This window comes from Callospermophilus lateralis, chromosome 14 (genome assembly GCF_048772815.1).
Source record: "Callospermophilus lateralis isolate mCalLat2 chromosome 14, mCalLat2.hap1, whole genome shotgun sequence".
NCBI lineage: Eukaryota > Metazoa > Chordata > Mammalia > Rodentia > Sciuridae > Callospermophilus > Callospermophilus lateralis.
In genome coordinates, this window is record NC_135318.1 from 37,494,404 (window position 1) to 37,515,659 (window position 21,256).

The following is a 21,256-nucleotide window of genomic DNA, read 5'->3' on the forward strand; positions in this document are numbered from 1 at the left end:
AACTAGCTCTGCACGTTTATTATATAGGGTCTCATAATCAGGAAGTCAAACTATAGGGGCATTGTAAATTGTTTAAGAATTATGAATTGTCTGAGGCTTCTTTGTGCACTAAAAAGTTACAGAACTAGAAACATTTTTTGCAACTCTACTGTTGCAGTGCTAGGAACATTCTACTGCTCCAGGAAACCCATTGTCCTGGGACATCTGATAACTGTTAGTGTCTGTGCTGAGAGTCAAAGTTAATAATCCTCGCCTTTGGCAAGGAATATTTCCCAGGCTTGGCTTTTGCCAATGCTGAAGGATCAACCAAAGACCAGGGACTCGTTTGCTCTCCACACTCTCCCTATTCCTTTTCTTCTGTATTAGTCAACTCTTTCATCACTGTGACCAAAAGACCAGATAAGAACAATAGAAAAGGAAAAGTTTATTCACACACACATACACACACAAGAATCTCAACATTTTCATTTTTTATAGCAAACAGATTGGCTTCTATTTTTTTTCCCTACTAGGATTGAACCCAGGGGTGCTTAACCGCCCAGCCACATCCCCAATTCTTTTTTTTTTTTTTTTTTAATTGAGACAGGGTCTTTCTAAGTTGCTGAGGCTGCCCTTAAACTTGGGAATCTCCTGCCTCAGCCTAAGTTGCTGGAATTACAGGCATGTGCCACCACACCCAGCTGCATTGACTTTAAATCCCAACTCTTCCTCTTCCAATTATATGTACTCTTCTGGAATGAAGCATTGGTAGAACTATTTTGTAAATAAGATGGATGTTCTCATGCTTTCTGATTATGTTGATAGAACATGGACAAATAACTTTTACTTTTAGAACCTGGCTTTACCACATGCCTTGCAGCATTGCTATGTAGTACCAGGGTTAACCTGTCTTTTCATGTTTTATGCTTTAGGGCCTCTGTTATACTTCTATGAACATAGGTTCTGTTGTGCATCTTCTTCCTGAAGAGCCCGGTTTCAATGCAGTTGAAGACCATCTTTGAACATTATTCTGTTCTTCAGCTTCTTCAACTCTTGTCAGCAGTGTGGTAGCAGCTTTTTCATCAGCAGATGTGGCCTCTTCATTTTCTTTCCAAATTTATCCCTTTATCCATAACCATCCCTTACTTGTAGTTAAGTGGTTCACTATCACTCCTTTCAGAGGATCCCTTTCTGAAGTCTCTGTATATGCTCAGTGCTTTCTCAGTAATGTGGTGCTGTCATTTGAAGCATGTTTTGTCCGTGTCTTCCACCCAAAAATTTAGTGCTTTTTCATTCCTAAGTGCTTCCCATACAGTTCGGCCATGCTTTTGCAGTTTGAGGTAAAAATAATCATTTTATGGCTTCTCTTTGGCATATATGAATTGCCAGCATCACTACTCTTAGGTTTTGGAACCTTAGAATTGTAAAATATAAATAAGTTGTAAAATAAAAAGTACTTGAACATCACAAGTTGATCTGATAACTGAGATGACTAGTAAATGACTAATGGGCATGTAGTTTCTACAGTGTAGTTAAGCAGGACAAGAGGATGATTCACACCAAGGATGGACTGGCACAGATTTCACACTACTCAGAATACTGTGCGATTTAATCTTCTGTATTATTTCTGGAATTATCCATTTAATGTTTTTGGACCATGGTTCAACATGGGTAACTGAAACAAGCCAAATAAACAAAACCACAGATAGAGGAGAACTGCTGTATACAAAAGCATACATAAACCCTCCCTACAACTCCCAAAGGGAAGAAGAACTGCTCTGCATGTTTGGGTGATTTTCCTTGCCCTCTGGGAAAGTTAATAGGAGTTAAGAATTGGGGCTGAGGGTAACTTGGCTTTCTTCCTTATGTTCCTGAACACATGCATGTCTTAATATACTCAATGAAAGTTTTCTAACAGGTCAATAATTCCCTTCTTTTTGGCATTACACTTAAGTTATACCAAACCTATGAGAGCTCATAACATTTAAATCGAGTGCTGCCCTTTGTGGATTTGGCAGCTGATGTTCAATTAAGGTGTTTGAAACCACTTAGGCGGGGAGGCATTAGAGGGGGTTATGGTGTTAGAGCTCTCTTCTTCCTCTTGCATAGAATATTTGAGAATTAGGTATATAACCTAGTCATTGGGAAATTAACTCTCAAGTTCTTTTGAAAAAACATGGAGTGACATGAACTCAGCATATTGATTTCATAGAAAAAAACAAAAGTGGGACTGATTAATAAAGAAAATAAAGCATAGGATTGTGAGATCAAAGCCAGCCTCAGCAAAATCGAGGTGCTAAGCAACTCAGTGAGACCCTATCTCTAAATAAAATACAAAGTAGGGCTTGGAATGTGGCTTAGTGGTCAAGTGCCCTTGAGTTCCATCCTTGGTATCAAAGAAAAGAAAGCAAATGTACCATCTTTAAAAGTAAAATCATGATTAAAAGTTTTTAATACATATTATATAGGGATTGCTGTGATGTTCTTGGTTTTTGATTATCTCTAGGTTTAATGTTATTTTTAAAAAAGACCCAAAACAAAAAAACCTGAAAGCAAGGTAGATTTGCAGGCAGCAGGGGGCAGCAACAGTATTGAAAGTGGATTTGCATTGAGGTACAAAGATTAATAGGAGAGCTTTAGTCATTTCTCTTAAGTTTAAAGCACATTAATTCCATAATTTGTAGGAAAAGGCCCCGTTTCTTCACGTGGCCAGGCTTCTGCTCCTCTGTTCAGTCTTCCCTGTATTCTCTTTTTCTCCCTTGTATTCCTTCTTCTATACCCTTTGTCTTAGTACAGTATTATCAGTCTCCAGATATGTCACCTCTTTTATGCTTTTGTATGTCTTAAAGGTCCTATACTACTTTTGTCACCTTGATACCCGCCTCCCCTGAGTAAACTTTGTAAGATTGAGCCATTCTGTCTTATGAGGCTGTTCCCATGCAGAGTTAAAGATTTCTTTCTCCAGTTTTCTTAACACTCTGTGCTTATCTCCAGTGCTTTTCCTCCTTTCCCTCTCTCTCTTTCTCTCCTTTATTATGGGGGGGTTGTTATTGGGGATTGGACCCAGGGCCTAGTGCCCTACACTGAGCTATATCCCCAGACCTTATCTCTGTTATTTCTTAAACCCTAAAAAAACAAAGATAAGGTACTATCACATATTTACTTGATTGCTAGGAAATAAACATAAAAGTGAATTGTTTGGCATTTCTGGAATGTAGGTATTAAAAGGAATCTGCTTTATTTAATTAGCACTTTTTAAATTTTAGCCAATGGTTTTGTATTTTGGAAATATTGTCTTTAAATTTCATCTTTTTCAGTTTATGAAAAGTGGCATAAGGTTAGGTGGTATGTGCCTGTAATTCCAGCAGCTCTGGAGGCTGAGGCAGGAGGATCATGAGTTCAAAGCCAGCCTCAGCAACTGTGAGGCACTAAGCAACTCAGTGAGACCCTGTCTCTAAATAAAGTACAAAATAGGGCCGGGGATGTGACTCAAGTGCCCTTTAACCCAGTACCCCCCAAATGGCATAAATTCTTTGATACCATCCAAAGGGGTAGTCATTATAAATATTTTAGTGTGTGTTGTTTCAGTCCTTTTTTTTTTTTTTTGTATTACTGAGGACTGAACCAAAGAGACCTCTATCATTGCGGGTACATCCCCAACTTACTTTTTTCTTTCTTTCTCTCTTTATTTATTGGTATTAAATATTGAACCCAAAGGTGCTTAACCACTGAGCCACGTCCCCAACCCTTTTTACTTTTTATTCTAAATGAGGGTCTTGCTAAGTTGCTGAGGCTGGCCTGGAACTTGGGATCCTCCTGCCTGAGCCGCTGGGATTATAGGTGTGTACTACTATGCCAGGCTGTTTCAGACTTTAAGCAAAAGTTCTGCTGTAATCCTTATTTCAAAAACAGATTTATTCCAATATGGTTGATACATTAGAGAACAACTTGAGCATAATGTGAATTTCATGTTTTTTTATGCATGATTTCAGCCTGGGATATACTAGATGAATGCAGAAAATTACATCCAGCTGAATATACAAAACATAGACATGTACACCCTTCAGATATTTACCTCAGTTCATTGTATGCTATGAGTCACATCACAAATGTCCTTTTACTGTCACAAAATAATTCAAGCTGTAGACCTTCAGAAGTTCCACCTCTAAAAGCAAACCTCACATCTTTTGCAGGGTACATTATTTATTGTAATAGTTATAAATTTCTTATCCATTTAACTTATATGAAACTATACTGCCACCTTTATTAAATTCCTGTTTCTCTCTCTTGGGGATGGGGGGATTGGACCCTGGGGTACTTTATCACTGAACTACATCTCCAGCCTTTTTATTTTGAGAGGTGTCAAAATAGAAGTTTCTATAGCTGGCTTTGAACTTGTATTCCTTTTGCCTCAACACCATGCCTGACTCCAATTGCAGTTTTTTTTTTTTAAGTTGTTGATGGGCTTTTATTATTTATTTGTTTGTTTGTTAACATGTGGTGCTGAGAATCGAACCCAGTGCCTCACATATGCTAGGCAAGCGCTCTACCACTGAACTATAACTCCAGCCCCTCCAATTATAATTTATGTTCAGCTAACACTAACACTATTGTTCTTTTTCATATCCCAGGAAATTGTTATACAGAAACATTAAAGGTTTGTTTTTGACCTTTGGTGTTCTGATTTTGATTTATTTCTTATTAAAACTAGACTTTCTAGGCCAAGTAAGTTCTAATTATAAAACTTAAAATTGTCAATATTCAGTTTAACTCTAGAATATTAAACTGTTATTTTCTTTCTAGACTTCCCCCTCTGTGGTCTACATTTTGAAGGCAACTATGTGTTAATAAAACTAGTTTGTCATGAAGCTTTAATAACAGGGTTTACGATTCCTTTGTGTCCTCACTGACAGTTTGCTTTTATTTTGGTGACTGATTCATTTTGCTGGGAATGTTTGATGAAATTGGTTGCAGGGCCACTTGAATGAAGTGGTGGTGATTCAGGGATGTCTTTTGGCCCAAGAATATTAGTATAATGTGAAAGTGTGTATCTTTTAAGATGAAGATTGAAGATAGTGAATGAGAGGAGAGGAAACATGACATTTGAATTATAAGATTTTAGGTAAGAAAGGAAGGAGAATAATTTTGTAGTATTGAGACTAACGAGTGATAACTACACAAAAAAGCAATAGAAGCAGCAGGAAAAGTTAGCTTAGGGAAAACAGAGTGCTATTTTTTGTCAGAATGACAAAGCAATAAATAAAAATGAATGGTGGTGTCACTGAAACATTACTTGCAACCCAGGAAACTTGACAAGTGCCTGGGATTAATAAAAAATATGACATTACCATAAAAGAAAGATAAAGGAAGAAGGAAAGAGAGATGAGGACAGATAAAGAGGATGGTACTACACAGTGTCTAACAGAGAAAGAACAGACAACCTGTGTTGAAGGTCATTACTCAAAGTGATTGAATTATTAGGTTTTTTCTTTCTTTCTTTTTTTTTTGTGATGCTGGGGATTGAACCCAGGGCCTAGTGCCTGCAAGGCAAGTACTCTACCAATTGAGCTATATCCCCAGCCTATGACTGAATTATTTTGATACTTTATCATGATTCAGCTGCACTTGTACTGTTCACTTCTTTGCTAATTTGGCAATTTGTTAGATTAGGCCCCATATTCTTGCAATTATTTATCAGTAACCCAAGTGCACTTATGCCATAAACTTTTATTACTGGTATTTTACTAGCCTTTTTTCTTCTTGGAATGGATTTTAAAATTTATACCATAAATGCACACAAGGTCAAAGTTTAATTATACTTAAGACTTCTGGGGGTGGGAGGGAAGGGGAGGGGGCAGGGGATTAGCAAGGATGGTGGAATGTGATGGACATCATTATCCAAAGTACATGTATGAAGACACGAATTGGGTGTCAATATACTTTATATTCAAACAGAGATGTGGAAAATTGTGGTATATATATGTAATAAGAATTGTAATGCAAAAAAAAACAAAACAAAGTACATGTATAAAGACATGAATTGGCGTGAACATACTATATACAAAGATATGAAAAATTGTGCTCTGTGTGTAATAAGAATTGTGATGCATTCTGCCTCTCAGGTTGCTGGGATTATAGATGTATGCCATCCACCCAGCCACCACCCTTCTTTATAATTACTTGTTTAATGATTGTGGCTTCCCTGATCCACAACAGTGTAGTAGCATATGCATGAGAAGTGAGTATTTCATCCCAGTTGCTGGCATGTAGGAAGACGCTCAGTAACTTATTTGGGGAGAATGAGGAGGTATCTCTTAATATAGGAGGGAATGTGAGTGGACATATGAGAGCAGAAAATGAAACTTGACCAGTTCAATAATGGGAAACTAGTTTGTTGATGGTGAATAGTTGTGCCAGGAGTTCAAGATGCTATGTTTTGTCATTGTAAAAGATTGTGAAAGCTTGGACGTTTCTTTTTTACTTTAGTCTCTTTATAGGTAAAAGTGCATCAACAAAAATTTATTTAATTCATTACTTGTGTTGTTCCAAAAGACTAGTATTCAGAGGTATTACAGAAGATAAATAAAGAGAGCTATGGATACAACTCAGGAGCTCTGGGTTTAATTCTTAGCACTGAAAAGAAAAGACAAGCAGAAATGTGAAGAGATTCAATGAACATTTGGCATATTTACCACGTTCCAGACACAGCTAATTACTGAGCTGTGACAAGGAGCAAAAATAATCTTACCTCTGCCCTTAAGAAGTCTAAGGGAGCCGGGCACAGTGGCGCACACCTGTAATCTCAGGAGCTGGAGAGATTGAGGCAGGATTGTGAGTTCAAAGCCAGTCTCAGCAATGGCAGGGCACTAAGCAACTCAGTGAGACCCTGTCTCTAAATAAAATACAAAATAGGGCTGGGGATGTGGCTGAGTGGTTGAGTGCCTCTGAGTTCAATCCCTGGTACCGCCTCCTCACCCCCCCAATAAATAAATAAATAAATAAATAGATAGATAGATAGATAGATAGATAGATAGATAGATAGATAGAAGTCTAAGGGAAGCCAGGCACTGTGTTGCATACCTGTAATCCCAGCAATTTGGGAGGCTGAGTCAGGAGGATTGCCAGTTCAAAGCCGCCCCAGTGATTTAGCAAGGCCCTGCCTCAAAATAAAAGGCTGGGGATGTGGTTCAGTGGTTAAGTGGTTAAGCGTTCGATCCCTAGTATCCCCCACGCCCTCCCAAAAAAAAGTCTTAAGGGAAATAGACATTACAGTACTCACAGGAATAAATATAGAGTGTGTTTGGGGAGTGCTGGAGATCAAATCTAGGACTTCCTGCAGAAGGGGTTCATTGTATCACTGGACTATATCCCCAGTCCAAAATAGTTTTGGTAGTTGTTATGAAGGGAAAATTCTGAAGTGGTATAGCAAGAAAATGCATTTATTTATTTAATTTTTAATTTAAATTTTTTTTTTTTTTTTTTTTTTTTTTTTTTTGGTAATGTACATGCCAAAGTAGTTTTCATTGGTATTTTGGTCAATTGCAAGGTAATCTTTCTAAATTCACTAGAAGCTGGCCTGGACAGCATTCCAGCAGTGTACCTTAATGAATCACTTATTCTTGATAGCTCATGGGCTTTAAATTTATCCTGAAATTTGTTAGAGTTTTTCCTCATTGTAAGTGATGGTGAAATTTTTAATAGTGATCAAATTGTGCTTTAGATTGTTACAGAAATGTTACTACTTGTGCTTATTGACTTAAATAGTTTATGAAGCACACAGCTACATTTTCCTCCCCCTGCAGTGTTAGGGGTCAAACCCAGGGTGTTATACATACTAGTCAAGTCTTTTATCATTAGGTTATACCCCAGCAACTGCATTTTAAAAAATCGAATCTTTAAGGAGTTATAAATGACTCTTTCTGGGAGAGAATCTGGAATTCTTAACAAAAATTAGTTATTAACTTGATTACTTGGACTTTTCGTATTTTGATGCATTTAAGAAGCAAACCATTATCTCTGTGTTATCTTTGAAGTCCACACTAGATAAATGTGGTACATATAAAGTGAACACCAGTGATTGCTTAAAGTTGTTCATTCAACAACTTCAAGAACTCTTTTTCCGGGGTTGGGGTTGTGGCTCGCCTAGCACTTGAGAGTTTGATCCTCAGCATCACATAAAAACAAATAAACAAAATAAAGGTATTATGTCTAATTACAACTAAAAAATGAATATTTAAAAAAACAACAACAGCAAAAAAACCCTCTTTTTCCTTCTTTGTGCCAGACTTTATTCTAGGGGTAGAATGGTGCATCTGACAGTTGAGGTCCCTGATTTGAGGAGATTCTGTAATAGTAGAAGCATGGAGAGGGAGACTGTAAGGAAACAAATGAGCAGGAATTTCAAATATGTTGTTAAAAAGTGAAATGAAGAAACTATACTCCACTGGGGTGATGGAGTAACTTGGCAGAGAACCAGGTAGACACACAGATTGGATGGTCAAGGAGGGCCTCTCTAAGGATTGCTGTCTTTTCTTTTTTTGGTATCTGAGATTGAACTCAGGAGCACTGGACCACTGAGCCACATCCCCAGCCCTGTTTCGTGTTTTATTTAGAGACAGGGTCTCACTGAGTTGATTAGTGCCTCGCTTTTGCTGAGGTTGGCTTTGAACTTGTGATCCTCTTGTCTCAGCTTCCCAATCCACTGGGATTACAGGTATGCGCCACCATGCCCAGCAGGATTGTTGTCTTAAGATAAGTCTTGAATGATGCGAAGGAGCCAGCTGTTAAGATGTGAGGGGTGGAGCAGGCTAGTATGATCCAGCCAGTTCAGGTACCTAAGGCTGATGAGGGTCTTAACTTGTTGAGGCAGTGAAGAAAAGCTGGAGTGTCAAGCATATAGTGGTAGAAAATAAGGGGGAGAGACTATTGGCAGTTAGAGGTGTGGGCAGAGAGGTGAGGCCTATCTGATGTTTTTAATCTTGTGAGTGTGTGTACACGTGCGTGTACCATGAATCCTTTTGGCTTCTAATATAGCCTATGAACTCTATCTGAGAATAGTGTTTAAATACATGAAAAATGTGGAGTTATAAAGGACACCAGTTATGTTGAAATCTGCTTATCTAAATGTAAGACAAACAGAGAGAGAGTGAGAGCACTCTACCCCTCAGCTACATCCTGTCATTTTTATTTCTGATTTTGAGACAGCCTTGCTAAGTTACCTAGGCTGGCCTCCAACTTGCTATCCTCCTGCCTTGGCCTTCTGAATAGCTGCAGTTACAAGTGTTCAACACTATGCTCAGCTAAAACAAACTCTTGATATAGAAATATGTCCTTTGTATTATGCATTTAAAAACCCACAACCTAGCTGGGTGCACTGGTGCATGCCTGTAATCACAGCAGCTCTGGAGGCTGTGGCAGAGGATGATGAGTTCAAAGCCAGCCTCAGAAAAAGCAAAACACTAAGCAACTCAATGAGACCCTGTCTCTAGATAAAATACAAAATAGGGCTGGGGATGTGGCTTAGAGGTCAAGTGCCCCTGATTTCAATCCCTAGTCCCCATCTCCCCCCGCAAAAAAAGAAAAACCTGATAACCTGGCCATGGTAGAGTATGCATCTAGTTCCAGCTAGAGGCTAAGGCAGGAAAATCACTTGGACCCAGGAGATTGAGGCCAGTCTGGACAACATACAAGACCCTATATCTTTAAAAAAAAAAAAAAAAAAAAAAAAAAAATTGACAGAAGGTCTTCTATCCAGGGATGCTTTACCACTGAGCTACACCCCCAACCCTTTTTATTTATTTTGAGGCAGGGTCTCTGTGTAGCCCAGGCTGGTCTCAGATTTGCAGTCCTCCTACTTCAGATTCCTCAGTCTTGGATTATAGGTGTTCATCATTGCATGTGGCTAATTCTTTGAGTTTTGAAGTAATAATGAGCTTAAATGATACTTTAAGATATCTCCAAAAACTATGATATGAAAATATAGGTTTATTTTTATTAGAAACAAAGGCTCAGATACTGGTAGAGTACTACTGATGTTTATTGCCTACATTAATAATGGAAGGAAATGCTAAATTTTAGTTAAGAGATTAGGAAAATAAAGGTGTAATTGACTTCTCTTCTATGCTCATGGTACTACCCTGAATTCAAGGGGTCCATGGATCTTGTTAGCTTACATAGTGCTTTGTAGGCTCTGGTAACTAGTGGAGAATATAGTTTTCAAAGCATCTAGTGGATAGCTGAATGCAGTGGTTCATTCCTGTAATCCCAGCGGCTCGAGAGGCTGAGGCAGGAGGATCTTGAGTTCAAAGCCAGCCTCAGCAAAAGTGAAGTGCTAAGCAATTCAGTGAGACCCTGTTTCTAAATAAAATACAAAATAGGGCTTGGATGTGGCTCAGTGGTGGAGTTCCCCTGAGTTTGGTCCCCAGGGCCCCCAACAAACAAACAAATAAAAACCCTATGTAGAAATTGGCAGCCAGGGTTCAGTAGAAGTTAACAGTTAAAAGAAGGGCTCTCTCAAGATGCTAGTGAAAGCTTGCAGGTTAGGAGGCTGGTGAACTCAGAAGGGGAGACATAGACTCTATGAAGAGCTACATAAAGTGGGCCTAGGTGTTTGAGGGGCTAGAGGACATGGTGAGAGTGACATGTTTTAATATTTATTCAGGCATTTCTGTAATAATAACCATGTGTGTTTTCTTGGAAAACCTACAGTCATAAGCTAGAAAAATAACAGAGCTTATGGGAAAAACAGGGCTGAAGCAGACCTCAAAATACACAAAAATTTTAAAACCATTACTAACACATGTGTCAACAAACTTCAATAGAAACATGGCTTCCACTGCATTTATACCCAACATTAGTCAACCCTTTGTAGCCTTAGAATCTAAGGATCTTGTTTCATCCTGTGTAAGTTCTTGAGGGCATTTACTTCTAACAGAGGTCAGTTTCATCAGAACTGTAAATCTGTACCAGAGATAGAATTCGTTTTTTTTTTTTTTTATTATTGAGAAACAATTTTGCACATTTCCCCTACACTTTCACAGTGAAAACGCAGTGGCCATTAAGCCGACCCTTTTGAAGTCTTCATTGCTACAGCTTATTCTTTGTGTGAGCTTGTCCTTGATGGTTTGAAAACATTAATGGACTGGGGGAAAAGAAATCATTCGTGAACTAATGACACCCCTGCTATTTGTTGCCAGCATTCTATTTACCAATAGTGCTTAAGCTAACTAGGAATAAAGGACCAGACATTGTAGCACAACAGACATTATGTGGGCAAAGTGTTGTTTATAATCTGTCTGAGTGTTTCACACATGTGTATTCTTTTTTCAGTATGTGTAGATGGTGTTGTGATTAATAATAAAACATAAATTTTAAAAATAATTTTACTGACTTTGTGGTAGCTTTTTCTCATTCAAGAGCTACTGACATTTCTGGAAATTTGAAAATAATTTCTTTGGTGCAACATGTAGTATGTTATTAGAGATTACGTTCAGAATTCCTATATAGGTGGGGGAAGTACTTGTGTTGTAATAGTAATAATGCATAGTAACTGTTTTTGAGGTGCTTTTAAATGTCTGGCACTGTACTAGGTGTTGTATATCCATCTTCTGGGTAACTTGTTATTCTGTTCTACAGAGAAGGAAAGGGGGACTAAGAGTAACCTGTTATAGAGGACAAAGACAGAGGGCAGCAAAGCTGGTACTGGCACTTGGGTCTCTACTCCTTTACACACCATCTACTCTGTTGCTTCCCTTCTATTCCTCCTCACATCATTCCCTAGCATGTACTTTTAAATAGCATTAAGCAAAGTTCCAGTATTTAAATATTTGATTTGATTTAACCTCTGTTAGTTGGAATATACTGTGTTAATTATGGAAATTAGGAATATAGTTGTTATTTTAAAGGCTTTGATTTTGGGTTATTAGATCTATAAAAAATGAAATGAAATTTAGTTGTAATTGATGTTGCATTTCTGCATCACTAGTACTCCTTTGAAGGAGATGGCAGACATGCAGAGGAGGCATTGATTTATTAGTGGGAAGCTTTGGGTGCTAGATCACATCATTTCCCTCTCTGTAAAATAAACTTAATACTAATTTTTTAGTTAAAACACCTAAATAAATAGTAACTTTGGAGACCTACTGTACTATTCATGCTTTTCTATCAAATGATGTTCACTATCTAAAATTTTTATGATCAGTGGTCTTGTGTTTTTAATAATGAGACCTTTTTATTTCTTTCTTTTTGTTTCTTTCAGGAAAACACCAGGTATTGTTGTTGGCAGTTTTTGTGACTCCTCTTATTGATCTTCGGTCTGATTTCTCCAAGTTTCAGGAAATGATCGAAACAACTTTAGATATGGATCAGGTATGCAATATACATTTAATTTAAGCAAAAATATTCCTGAAAAGTAAAGGACAACCAAAAACAAAAGTTCAAGCACATTAGAAAGTATTTCAGGTTTCTCCTTTAGTACCTAGTTTGGGCACGGTTGTGGCATCTTTGCAGGCAGTGGATATAAGTTAAGTGACAGAAGAGGATTTTGAGCAGGGGCAGGGGGAGGTGGCTGTGCTGTGGATTTAATGGAGGGCCTTGCACATGCTAGGCATGGCTGCTCCACTGTGCACCAGGGTTTTTCTTTTGAACAGTGTTTCAGTGGATGAAAATAAATATTAACAGAAGAGATTAATGAGTGAGTATGTGTGGCCTGGTTGAAGAAAATCTTATATAAGTAAGTGATTTTACATATGCAGCTGAGTTTTACTTTAATTCCAATAAAGAAAATTATAGTCACTGGAAGGGAGGTAAAGGTAGGACCCAAGAAAACTTCCCTTGTTTATTTTCTATGTAGGGAAGTTCTTTGGGGGAGATGGCTAATTTATTATAAATGTAAAATGGAAATAGTTTCTCAAGTAGGAAATATCCTTACTTGAAAAGTGAATTTCAAAGCAAAATTTATAAAATTCTTAAAAAGTTTTATTTTTAAAAAGTTGTTTATGAACAAGTTAATATACAGGAGCCCTATAATGCCTCCAAATTGCATGACTTTAAAAATAGTATTTTGAAGGGCTGGAGATATAGCTCAGTTGGTAGAGTACTTGCTTCACATGCACAGGCCTTGGGTTCAATCCCCAGTACCACAAAAAAAAAAAAAAAAAAAAAAAGTATTTTATTTTGAAAACTTTCTTAATTTCCTGTTAAAATTATAATGTAGGGAATAAGTGCTTGAATTATATTAAGATTAACAGTTTAGTATCTGTGTTTGTGTTAATATTTGCCTTATATGACTTTGACTTGTTTTGTTTTTACTGTATCATTATTTGAGACTTTAAAAAGTTAGATCCCATTTGCTGTGTGTTCTCTGTATTTTAAAAGTACACGCGTGTGTGCACAAGTGTGCGTGCTTGTGTGTGGGTATAAAATATTTCCGATTTTTAATATATTTTAGTTTACTTGTCAGTTAAGAAACCAAAAAACTTACATAGGTTACTTATTATTTAGGGTAACTTATATTTGATTACTGTTTCCTTTGTAATGTTGCAATTAGTGGAATGGTTTTAGGTGCTCAACTTTTAGATCAATGAGAGTTAGAAATGCTGTTGAAAGCCATCTGGTTCTAAATGTGTTTTACTTTCCTTGCTGAGGACTTGGCCTTCCCTTCAATTGGGTAAAATTGGATATTTGTAAACATTCCTTTAAATGGAAAATGTAAAGATACTTCTTGATGATTAACAGAAACTCTGACTATAATAGGGCATAATAGGGAAGTAAACAGTAAGTATTAGCTTTTTAGTGTAATTGTAGCTAGTGTGAACTCGCTCTTGGGCATGAACCCATGCACACACTCTCTCCATACACACACACACACACACACACACTCGAAGCAGAGTCAGAGCCCAGGTGAAGCTCTGCTGAAATGCTGCAGTTATTTTGCCACTCTTAGCTACCTTTATTCTTAAAAAAAAAAAAAAAAAAAATTGTCGGGGAGGAGGGTACCAGGAATTGAACTTGGGCACTCAACCACTGAGCCACACCCCCAGCCCCATTTTGTATTTTATTTAGAGACAGAGTCTCACTGAGTTGCTTAGGGCCTCACTTTTGTGGAGGGAGGCTTTGAACTCTCGATTCTCCTGCCTCAGGCATGCGCCATAGCACCCAGCTGTTCTTAAAATTTGCTATAATATTACCTCAGTATTATGGGTCTCAAACTTAAGCTGGTTTTAGAATCCCCTGGAGGTCTTAATTGCTAGACTCCAGGCTTTTAATCAGATTCTTTAGGTCTAGGGTTGCGGTAGAAAATTTGCATTTTTAACGCATACCACTATTTGTTGATGCTGTTTTTCTTGGCTTTGTACTTTGAGAACTACTTCTTTTTAATAAATAATGCAGTTGACTTCAGTGATAATGAATGTAATTTCTTTCCACCAGTTGGTAGCCTTTATGAAATGCTGCACACTTAGCTAGTCAGTGGGCAGTTTTTACCCCAAAATTTCTTTATGTATTGAGAATGTTCAAAAGCTTGTTAACATTTGTAGAAAGCGTGTGTTTTGCATTCTTGAGGCTCTGGATCCATCCCAGCAACGCCAGTCCCCTCACCCCGCCACCCCCAATTAGATGGGTATAGTTTGAAAAGCATAGGGTATTTGTCTTAATTTTATTATTGCCACTTTAGACACTGCTAAACCTCAGTTGCTTTTTTTTAAATTTTTTTATTAGCTGCTCAAAACATTACAATGATCTTGGACATATCATACATTTGATTCAAATGGGGTACATAATCTTAATCTTATTTTCCACGTGTACAGATTGCAGGATCACATTGGTTATACAGCCACATTTATACACAAGGCCATACTAGTGTCTATTGTATTGTGCTGCCCTTCCTATCCCCCCTCCCCTCCCCTCCCCTCTTTCTACCCAATCTATTGTGACACATTTGTCTCTCTTTCTTTTTTCTTCCCCCTCACACCATCTTATATGTAATTTTGCATAACAGTGAGGGTCTCCTACCATCTTCCGTGCAATTCCCCTTCTCTCTCCCATTCCCACGCACCTCTCACCTCTCCTCCCTATTTAATGGTAATCTTCTTCTCATACTCTTCCTCCCTGCTGTGTTTTGAGTCGAGCCCCTTATATCAAAGAAAACATTCTGCAGTCCCACCAGCAGTGTACAAGAGTACCCTTTTCCCCACATCCTCGCCAGCACTTGTTGTTGTTTGACTTCATAATGGCTGCCATTCTTACTGGAGTGAGATGGTATCTTAGAGTGGTTTTAATTTGCATTTCTCTGATTGCTAGAGATGGTGAACATTTTTTCCGTGTATTTGTTGATTATATCCTCCTCTGAAAAGTGTCTGTTCAGATCCTTGGCCCATTTGTTGATTGGGTTATTTTTTTTCTTGTTGTTTAATTTTTTGAGTTCTTTGTATACTCTGGAGATTAGAGTTCTATCTGAAGTGTGAGGGGTAAATATTTGTTCCTAGGATGTAGGCTCCCTATTTACCTATCTTATTGTTTCTCTTGCTGAGAAAAAACTTTTTAGTTTGAGTATGTCCCATTTGTTGATTCTTGATTTTAACTCTTGTGCTATAGGTGTAAACCTCAGTTTCTTAATCTGAAAGTAGGACATTAGTTTTTAATGGTGTCGGGAAAGTAAAGGTTTTCTTTTTTCAGTTTTAGTGATTGGGTGCAAATTAAATTGACAAAACATAATTAGCAAGAGAAATGGCTTTTGGAATTTGGGGCTTATATACTGTCAATAGGGAAAATGGAGAGGGAGAAAGGGCAAAAATGACTTAGGAAAGGCAAATAACCCTTAAGAGAATGCAAGAGAGAGAATAGTTTTGAGGCAGTGTCTATTTAAGTGTGGTGGTTACTTCTTTCCTGATGAGGAGAGCTAGTTTTCTGTGGTCATTGGAGATGATTTCTGACAAGTTAGTTTTTTCAGTAGACTCTTAAGCCAATCTGGGAATTGGGGGAATGGTGGTATTCTTAGGTAATTGCAAAATAAATTTTGTGCCATCATGGTATGTTCTAGATGCCTTCAGCTTTAACATTGTGACAATAAGATGTAAGTTGTGGGTCCTTCCCCCCAAAAATAATAGATTAACTATCTGAGATTAAACTTTTTATAGTTAGGACTTTATTTTGTAGAACCCAAAACTCAGTCTGTTCTGAATCATGTACTTAAGAGTTACTAAATTGCTTGTCTTGTTTTGGATTGCTTGGATCCAACCATTTAGTGATGCCATTCAGGAGATATGATTTCTTAATCTTGTCTATCTTTTGGGATTTTAATTTCAACTGCCAGAAGTTTGGGGCAACGTTCCAAGCAAGAATCTTGCCATGATAGAACCATTTAAACAGCAATCATGGCCTGGAAAATAGAGTGTGATGATTGACCCGTAACCAAATTGGGCTGTGAAGTCAGTTTCCCTCCAGGGGGAAACAACTGTTATGTAGACCATCAGTAGTATCCACCCAGAACATTGTCCTATAAACTGTAGACTTTCATGGTTTATAGTAATGCATTACTGTCATTTAAGTATATCAGATTTCTAGCTAAAACCTGCTCTAGATTCTCTAGGGAGTTGACCTAGTATAGTATCTTCTTTATTCTCAGTTACAAACTTTTAAACTTGTTTGAGGTTATAAGGTGAATTCAGCCCTTCACTGTCATCATAGGTACTTGTGATGAATTTAGGCATTTAAATTACATGATTCAGAACCATTTTGAGGAGATCTCCAGGGAATATCAATTGTTTCATGTATAATTTCTGAAAGCGTCATTGTTTTCTAGCTGTGCACTTAGGAGTCATGTGAAGGATCACTCATGTACACGGGTGGTTTAGTCTTCCACCTCCTGGGTTCAAAGAGGGAAGGGAGGAAGGAAGGAGAGCCACTAAGCTTTCTCAGTAAATAGTCCTGGCTGGCTTAGAACTTGGGATCTTCCTGCCCTAAACTCCTGAATTGCTGGGATTATAGGCATTCACTACCATTCTTGGCAAAATTTTAACATTTTACATAGTTTAGTCTTTCATTTTGATGGTTTAAATATTTTATTTCCTTTTTTGCTAGCTTTCTGTAATTTGATTTTAATTCCTTGTTTATGTATAGTTCACTTTGGGTGTTTGAAGATGTGTTCTGATTAAGTGGAGAACAGAATCAGTTTATTTCAACCTCATTTATTAAAGATGTTTTTGTCATTTTGTTTTAGAAAACTGACTCACTGTCTTGAACTTTTATATATAATTATCTGTTCAATAGTTTCTAATGCCAAGTAAGGATAGTCTGAATTTTCCCACTAATGTTTTTTATAATTTCATCAGAATTTAATTATTTTGTTTTGTTTCAAAAACAGATTCCTAATGAACAATCACTACGTATGAAGAGCTATTACTATTTGATTTAGTTTTCTCAGAGTTTGTCTCTTCACTTACCAGTTCTTTTAAAATTTCTAGTAGATTGTCTTAATAAAAGTTCTGTATTATCAAGAATTTATTCTAAATATTTTATGTATGTTTTTGCTATTTTAAGTAAGATCTACTTTTCATTTTGGTTTCTTGTTGGTTAACACTGGTAAGAATTCAGTAAAACAAAGTACTTTAGGAGTATGTTTAGAGGGGTTGAGGCTATAGCTCAACTGATAGAGTGCTTCCCTTGCATGCACAAGGCCCTGGGTTCAATCCCCAGCAACACACACACACACACACACACGCAAAAATATTTTTTTAAAAATAGAGAGAGAGTATGTTAACTTTTTGAGATTCCTAGGATGGCTTTTTGATTTGAGTAAAGCCACACTTTTTATTATAGGTTTTGAACACTGAACATTGTTTAGTAATGTTTAGGGAAGATTTAAGAAAAAGTGAAGACTACTGATGGGGTGATTTGGATCATTAGTTCTGTATTTACTTCATGTGATTCATTTTCATATATCTAGAACACTAAGCTTCTAGTAATAGAACTTTACATCTCTTAATAGGTACTTCTTAATAATTGTGACTCAGCAACTTTTAGATAGAGAACCATTCAACTGAAAACATTAGCTGAATTTTTAAATAGAAGAAAATGTATGCTTTATGATTTCTGTCTTTACCCATTATTTATATAATGTAGCTAATCTTTATTTTTAGGTGGAAAACCATGAATTCCTTGTAAAACCTTCATTTGATCCTAATCTGAGTGAATTAAGAGAAGTAATGGATGACTTGGAAAAGAAGATGCAGTCCACATTAATAAGTGCAGCCCGAGATCTTGGTAAGAATGGAAGTTCAAAAAAATTTTTTTTTGTACTGGGGATTGAACCTGGGAGCATTTTACCACTGAGCTACATCCCCAGTCCTGTTTATTTTTTATTTTAAGACAGAGTCTCGCTAAGTTGCTGAGGCTTGCCTTGAACTTGTGATCCTCCTGCCTCAGCGTCTGGAGTCAATACTGCACCTGGCTTGAATGATTGTTTTGTCTACACAGTGGTGCCAGAAGTATCTTACTTACTTCCCCCAGTATTACCCCCACATGCCTGCCAAAAGGCCCTTATTTTTATTTTATTTTTTATTTTTAATATTTATTTTTTAGTTGGAGGTGAATACAATATCTTTATTTCATTTTTATGTGGTGCTGAGGATTGAACCTAGTGCCTCACGTGTGCTATGCAAGCACTCTACCACTGAGCCACAATCCCAGCCCCAAGGCTCTTATTTTTTTTATTATTTATTTATTTTTAAGAGAGAGAGAGAGTTTTTAATATTTATTTTTAGTTTTCAGTGGACACAATATCTTTATTTTTATGTGGTGCTGAGGATCAAACCCAGTGCCCTGCGCATGCCAGGCAAGGGCGCTACCGCTTGAACCACATCTCCAGCCAAAGGCCCTTATTTTTAAATGTCAGCTCCACCATAAGCCTTATTCTCCTAGGAATAATAGCTTATTGATTTGGCTTGAAATTTACAAGCACTTTATTAATTCTTTCTTTCTTTTCTTTTCTTTTTTTTTTTTTTTAAAGCACACTGAGCACAGTGGCCTTTTTTTTTTTTTGAGAATTTTTTAATATTTATTTTTTTATTTTTCAGCAGACACAACATCTTTGTTTATATGGGGTGCTGAGGATCGAACCTGGGCTGCACGCATGCCAGGCGAGCGCGCTACTGCTTGAGCCACATCCCCAGCCCGCACAGTGGCCTTAATTCCACCTGCTTGGAGACTAAATAAAGCAGGAGGAGCATAAGTTCAATGCTAGCCTAGGCAATTTAGCAAGACCCTTTCTCAAAATAAAGAGAGTTAGGGATGTAAACATCTCAGTAGACTACCCCTAGGTTTAATCCCCAATACTACAAAAAATATGAAAAATAAATAAAATCAATGTCTATCTTCCACATTAGACTGTTAATTCCCAAGGGTTCACTCTGCTTTACTCTGGATATTAAAATCTCTTTGTGCTGAGCATCTTGTGCATGTTTGTTGAATAACTAAATGAATCCCAGACTTAGAATGAGAAAACCTCTCAGGACATAGTTTAATACTTAAACTTTATGGAGAACCTGATGAAATTTACTGATTCTTTTCCCAGATACAGATTATAGACACAGAAAAATTTGCACATAGTTTTCATGAAGAGTCATATATGAATTAGATCCCAAAATAAGAGCCTTTAACTTAAAGCTATTGAGGTCACTTTATTCATTTCAAAGGTAAGGATATTGAGACTCTTAAGTAATTAGAGTTGACATTATTATATTGACTTACTAGAAGGATAAAGTACCCGTGACTTTCTGTGTTTCACAGTATGTTAATTTGGTTGGTTGGACATTTTTCTGATTGATATATATATCTGAGGGGTTAAGTGCCCCTGGGTTCAGTCCCTGGTACCAAAAGGAAAGGAAAAGGAAACACTGCAAATGTAGGTTAAGGAGCTGGGAAAATGGAAATGGAAAACATAACTTCATGTTTTGATTTGAATACTTTTTTTTATTATTTGAAAACTTTTCTTTGGGGAGCTTTTTACCAAGTTATTTAATTTTTCTGGTCTTCAACTTTTTTGCCCCCCTCTCTATAAAATTAGCAGGTCAGATTTAGTGCTTTGGGTTTTTAAACATACATGTCATCAGAAATACCTCTACACTTTGAGGATATAAGCCATTAAATAAAGTTGTGATCTTTGTGGTATTACAAATATGCAAGTGTTAAGTCAATATAGCATTTATTCCATAAATACCATTGTCTTTCATATTTAGGGATATGCTACTAGCACTACACTGAAATATATACGAGAGCAGCAAACAGTATCACATCTTCTTGCAGTCCTTTGGTTTGAGACTTTGATCACTGAATGATTATACTTTTCACTGGAACAATCACTTCCCTTTGAACATTTTGAGACATTCTTTATTCAAAACAGATTTTATTTTGGCATAGGTCTCTACTGTCTTTTTTCTCCCTGGTCAAGTGAAGTCTGCCCTTAGTTGTTTGCCACTGTAACATTTAATTGCTGTTTTTCAATAAATACATTTGTGGATACTATTCTTCTCTTATAGTTTGAAATCTAAAGTTGAATGAAATTATGAAGAGAGGGTATTTAATTATAAAAATTAAAACTTAGGTTCATAAAATCTGATTAAGCACATTACTTGCTTTGTGAAGTTTTCTATATTTAACAAAATATATAAATTTCAGTATTCCTGGAGTTTTGTTGTCAGAGTCCTAGATTTGTTTGGAAATTGCCTTTGGGCGCCTTATTTAATTTTATTTTTCTGTAATACTGAGAATTGAATCCTGGGCCTTGTACATGCTAGGCCAACACTCTACTGCTGAGCTCTATCCCTAGTCTCCCCCCACACTACCCACTTTTATTCTTTGTTTTGAGACAGGATCTCACTAAGCTGACCAGGCTAGACTCAGACTTTCTATCCTCCTGCTCACTTCCCAGGTAACTAGGATTATAGGCATGTACTGTTGCTTATGGCAGTATCTGATCACTTTAATTATACTAATTAATTTTAAAGAAATGATTTGGTTAAGAAAAGAATTCATGTATAATTTGTCCTGGGTGGGCCAGTCCTTACACATCTTCATATGCCCAAAACGTCCGGTACAGTGTGTGCTACCTCATGCTGATGGTCTGCACCCTTTGAGGATTTACCCTGCAAACAACTTCCATCAGAAGCCAGCACTTATGAGGGACTTTAAGGATTTTTATAGATATCCTTATCTCTTTTTTTTTTTTCTTTCTTTTGGTAACAGGAATTGAACCCAGGGTCACTTAATCACTGGACCACATCCC

The 21,256-nt window shown here is 37.0% G+C and overlaps 1 protein-coding gene across 1 annotated transcript in view; it reads left to right on the forward strand.

Moving 5' to 3' along the window:
- Positions 1-21,256, forward strand: part of Msh2 (mutS homolog 2) — a 66,095-nt gene that overhangs the window by 29,580 nt on the left and 15,259 nt on the right. The window contains exons 8-9 of the mRNA XM_076832948.2: positions 12,236-12,345; positions 18,114-18,237. Of these exons, the coding sequence (XP_076689063.2) occupies positions 12,236-12,345; positions 18,114-18,237 (234 nt within the window). The remainder of the gene's footprint in view (positions 1-12,235; positions 12,346-18,113; positions 18,238-21,256) is intronic.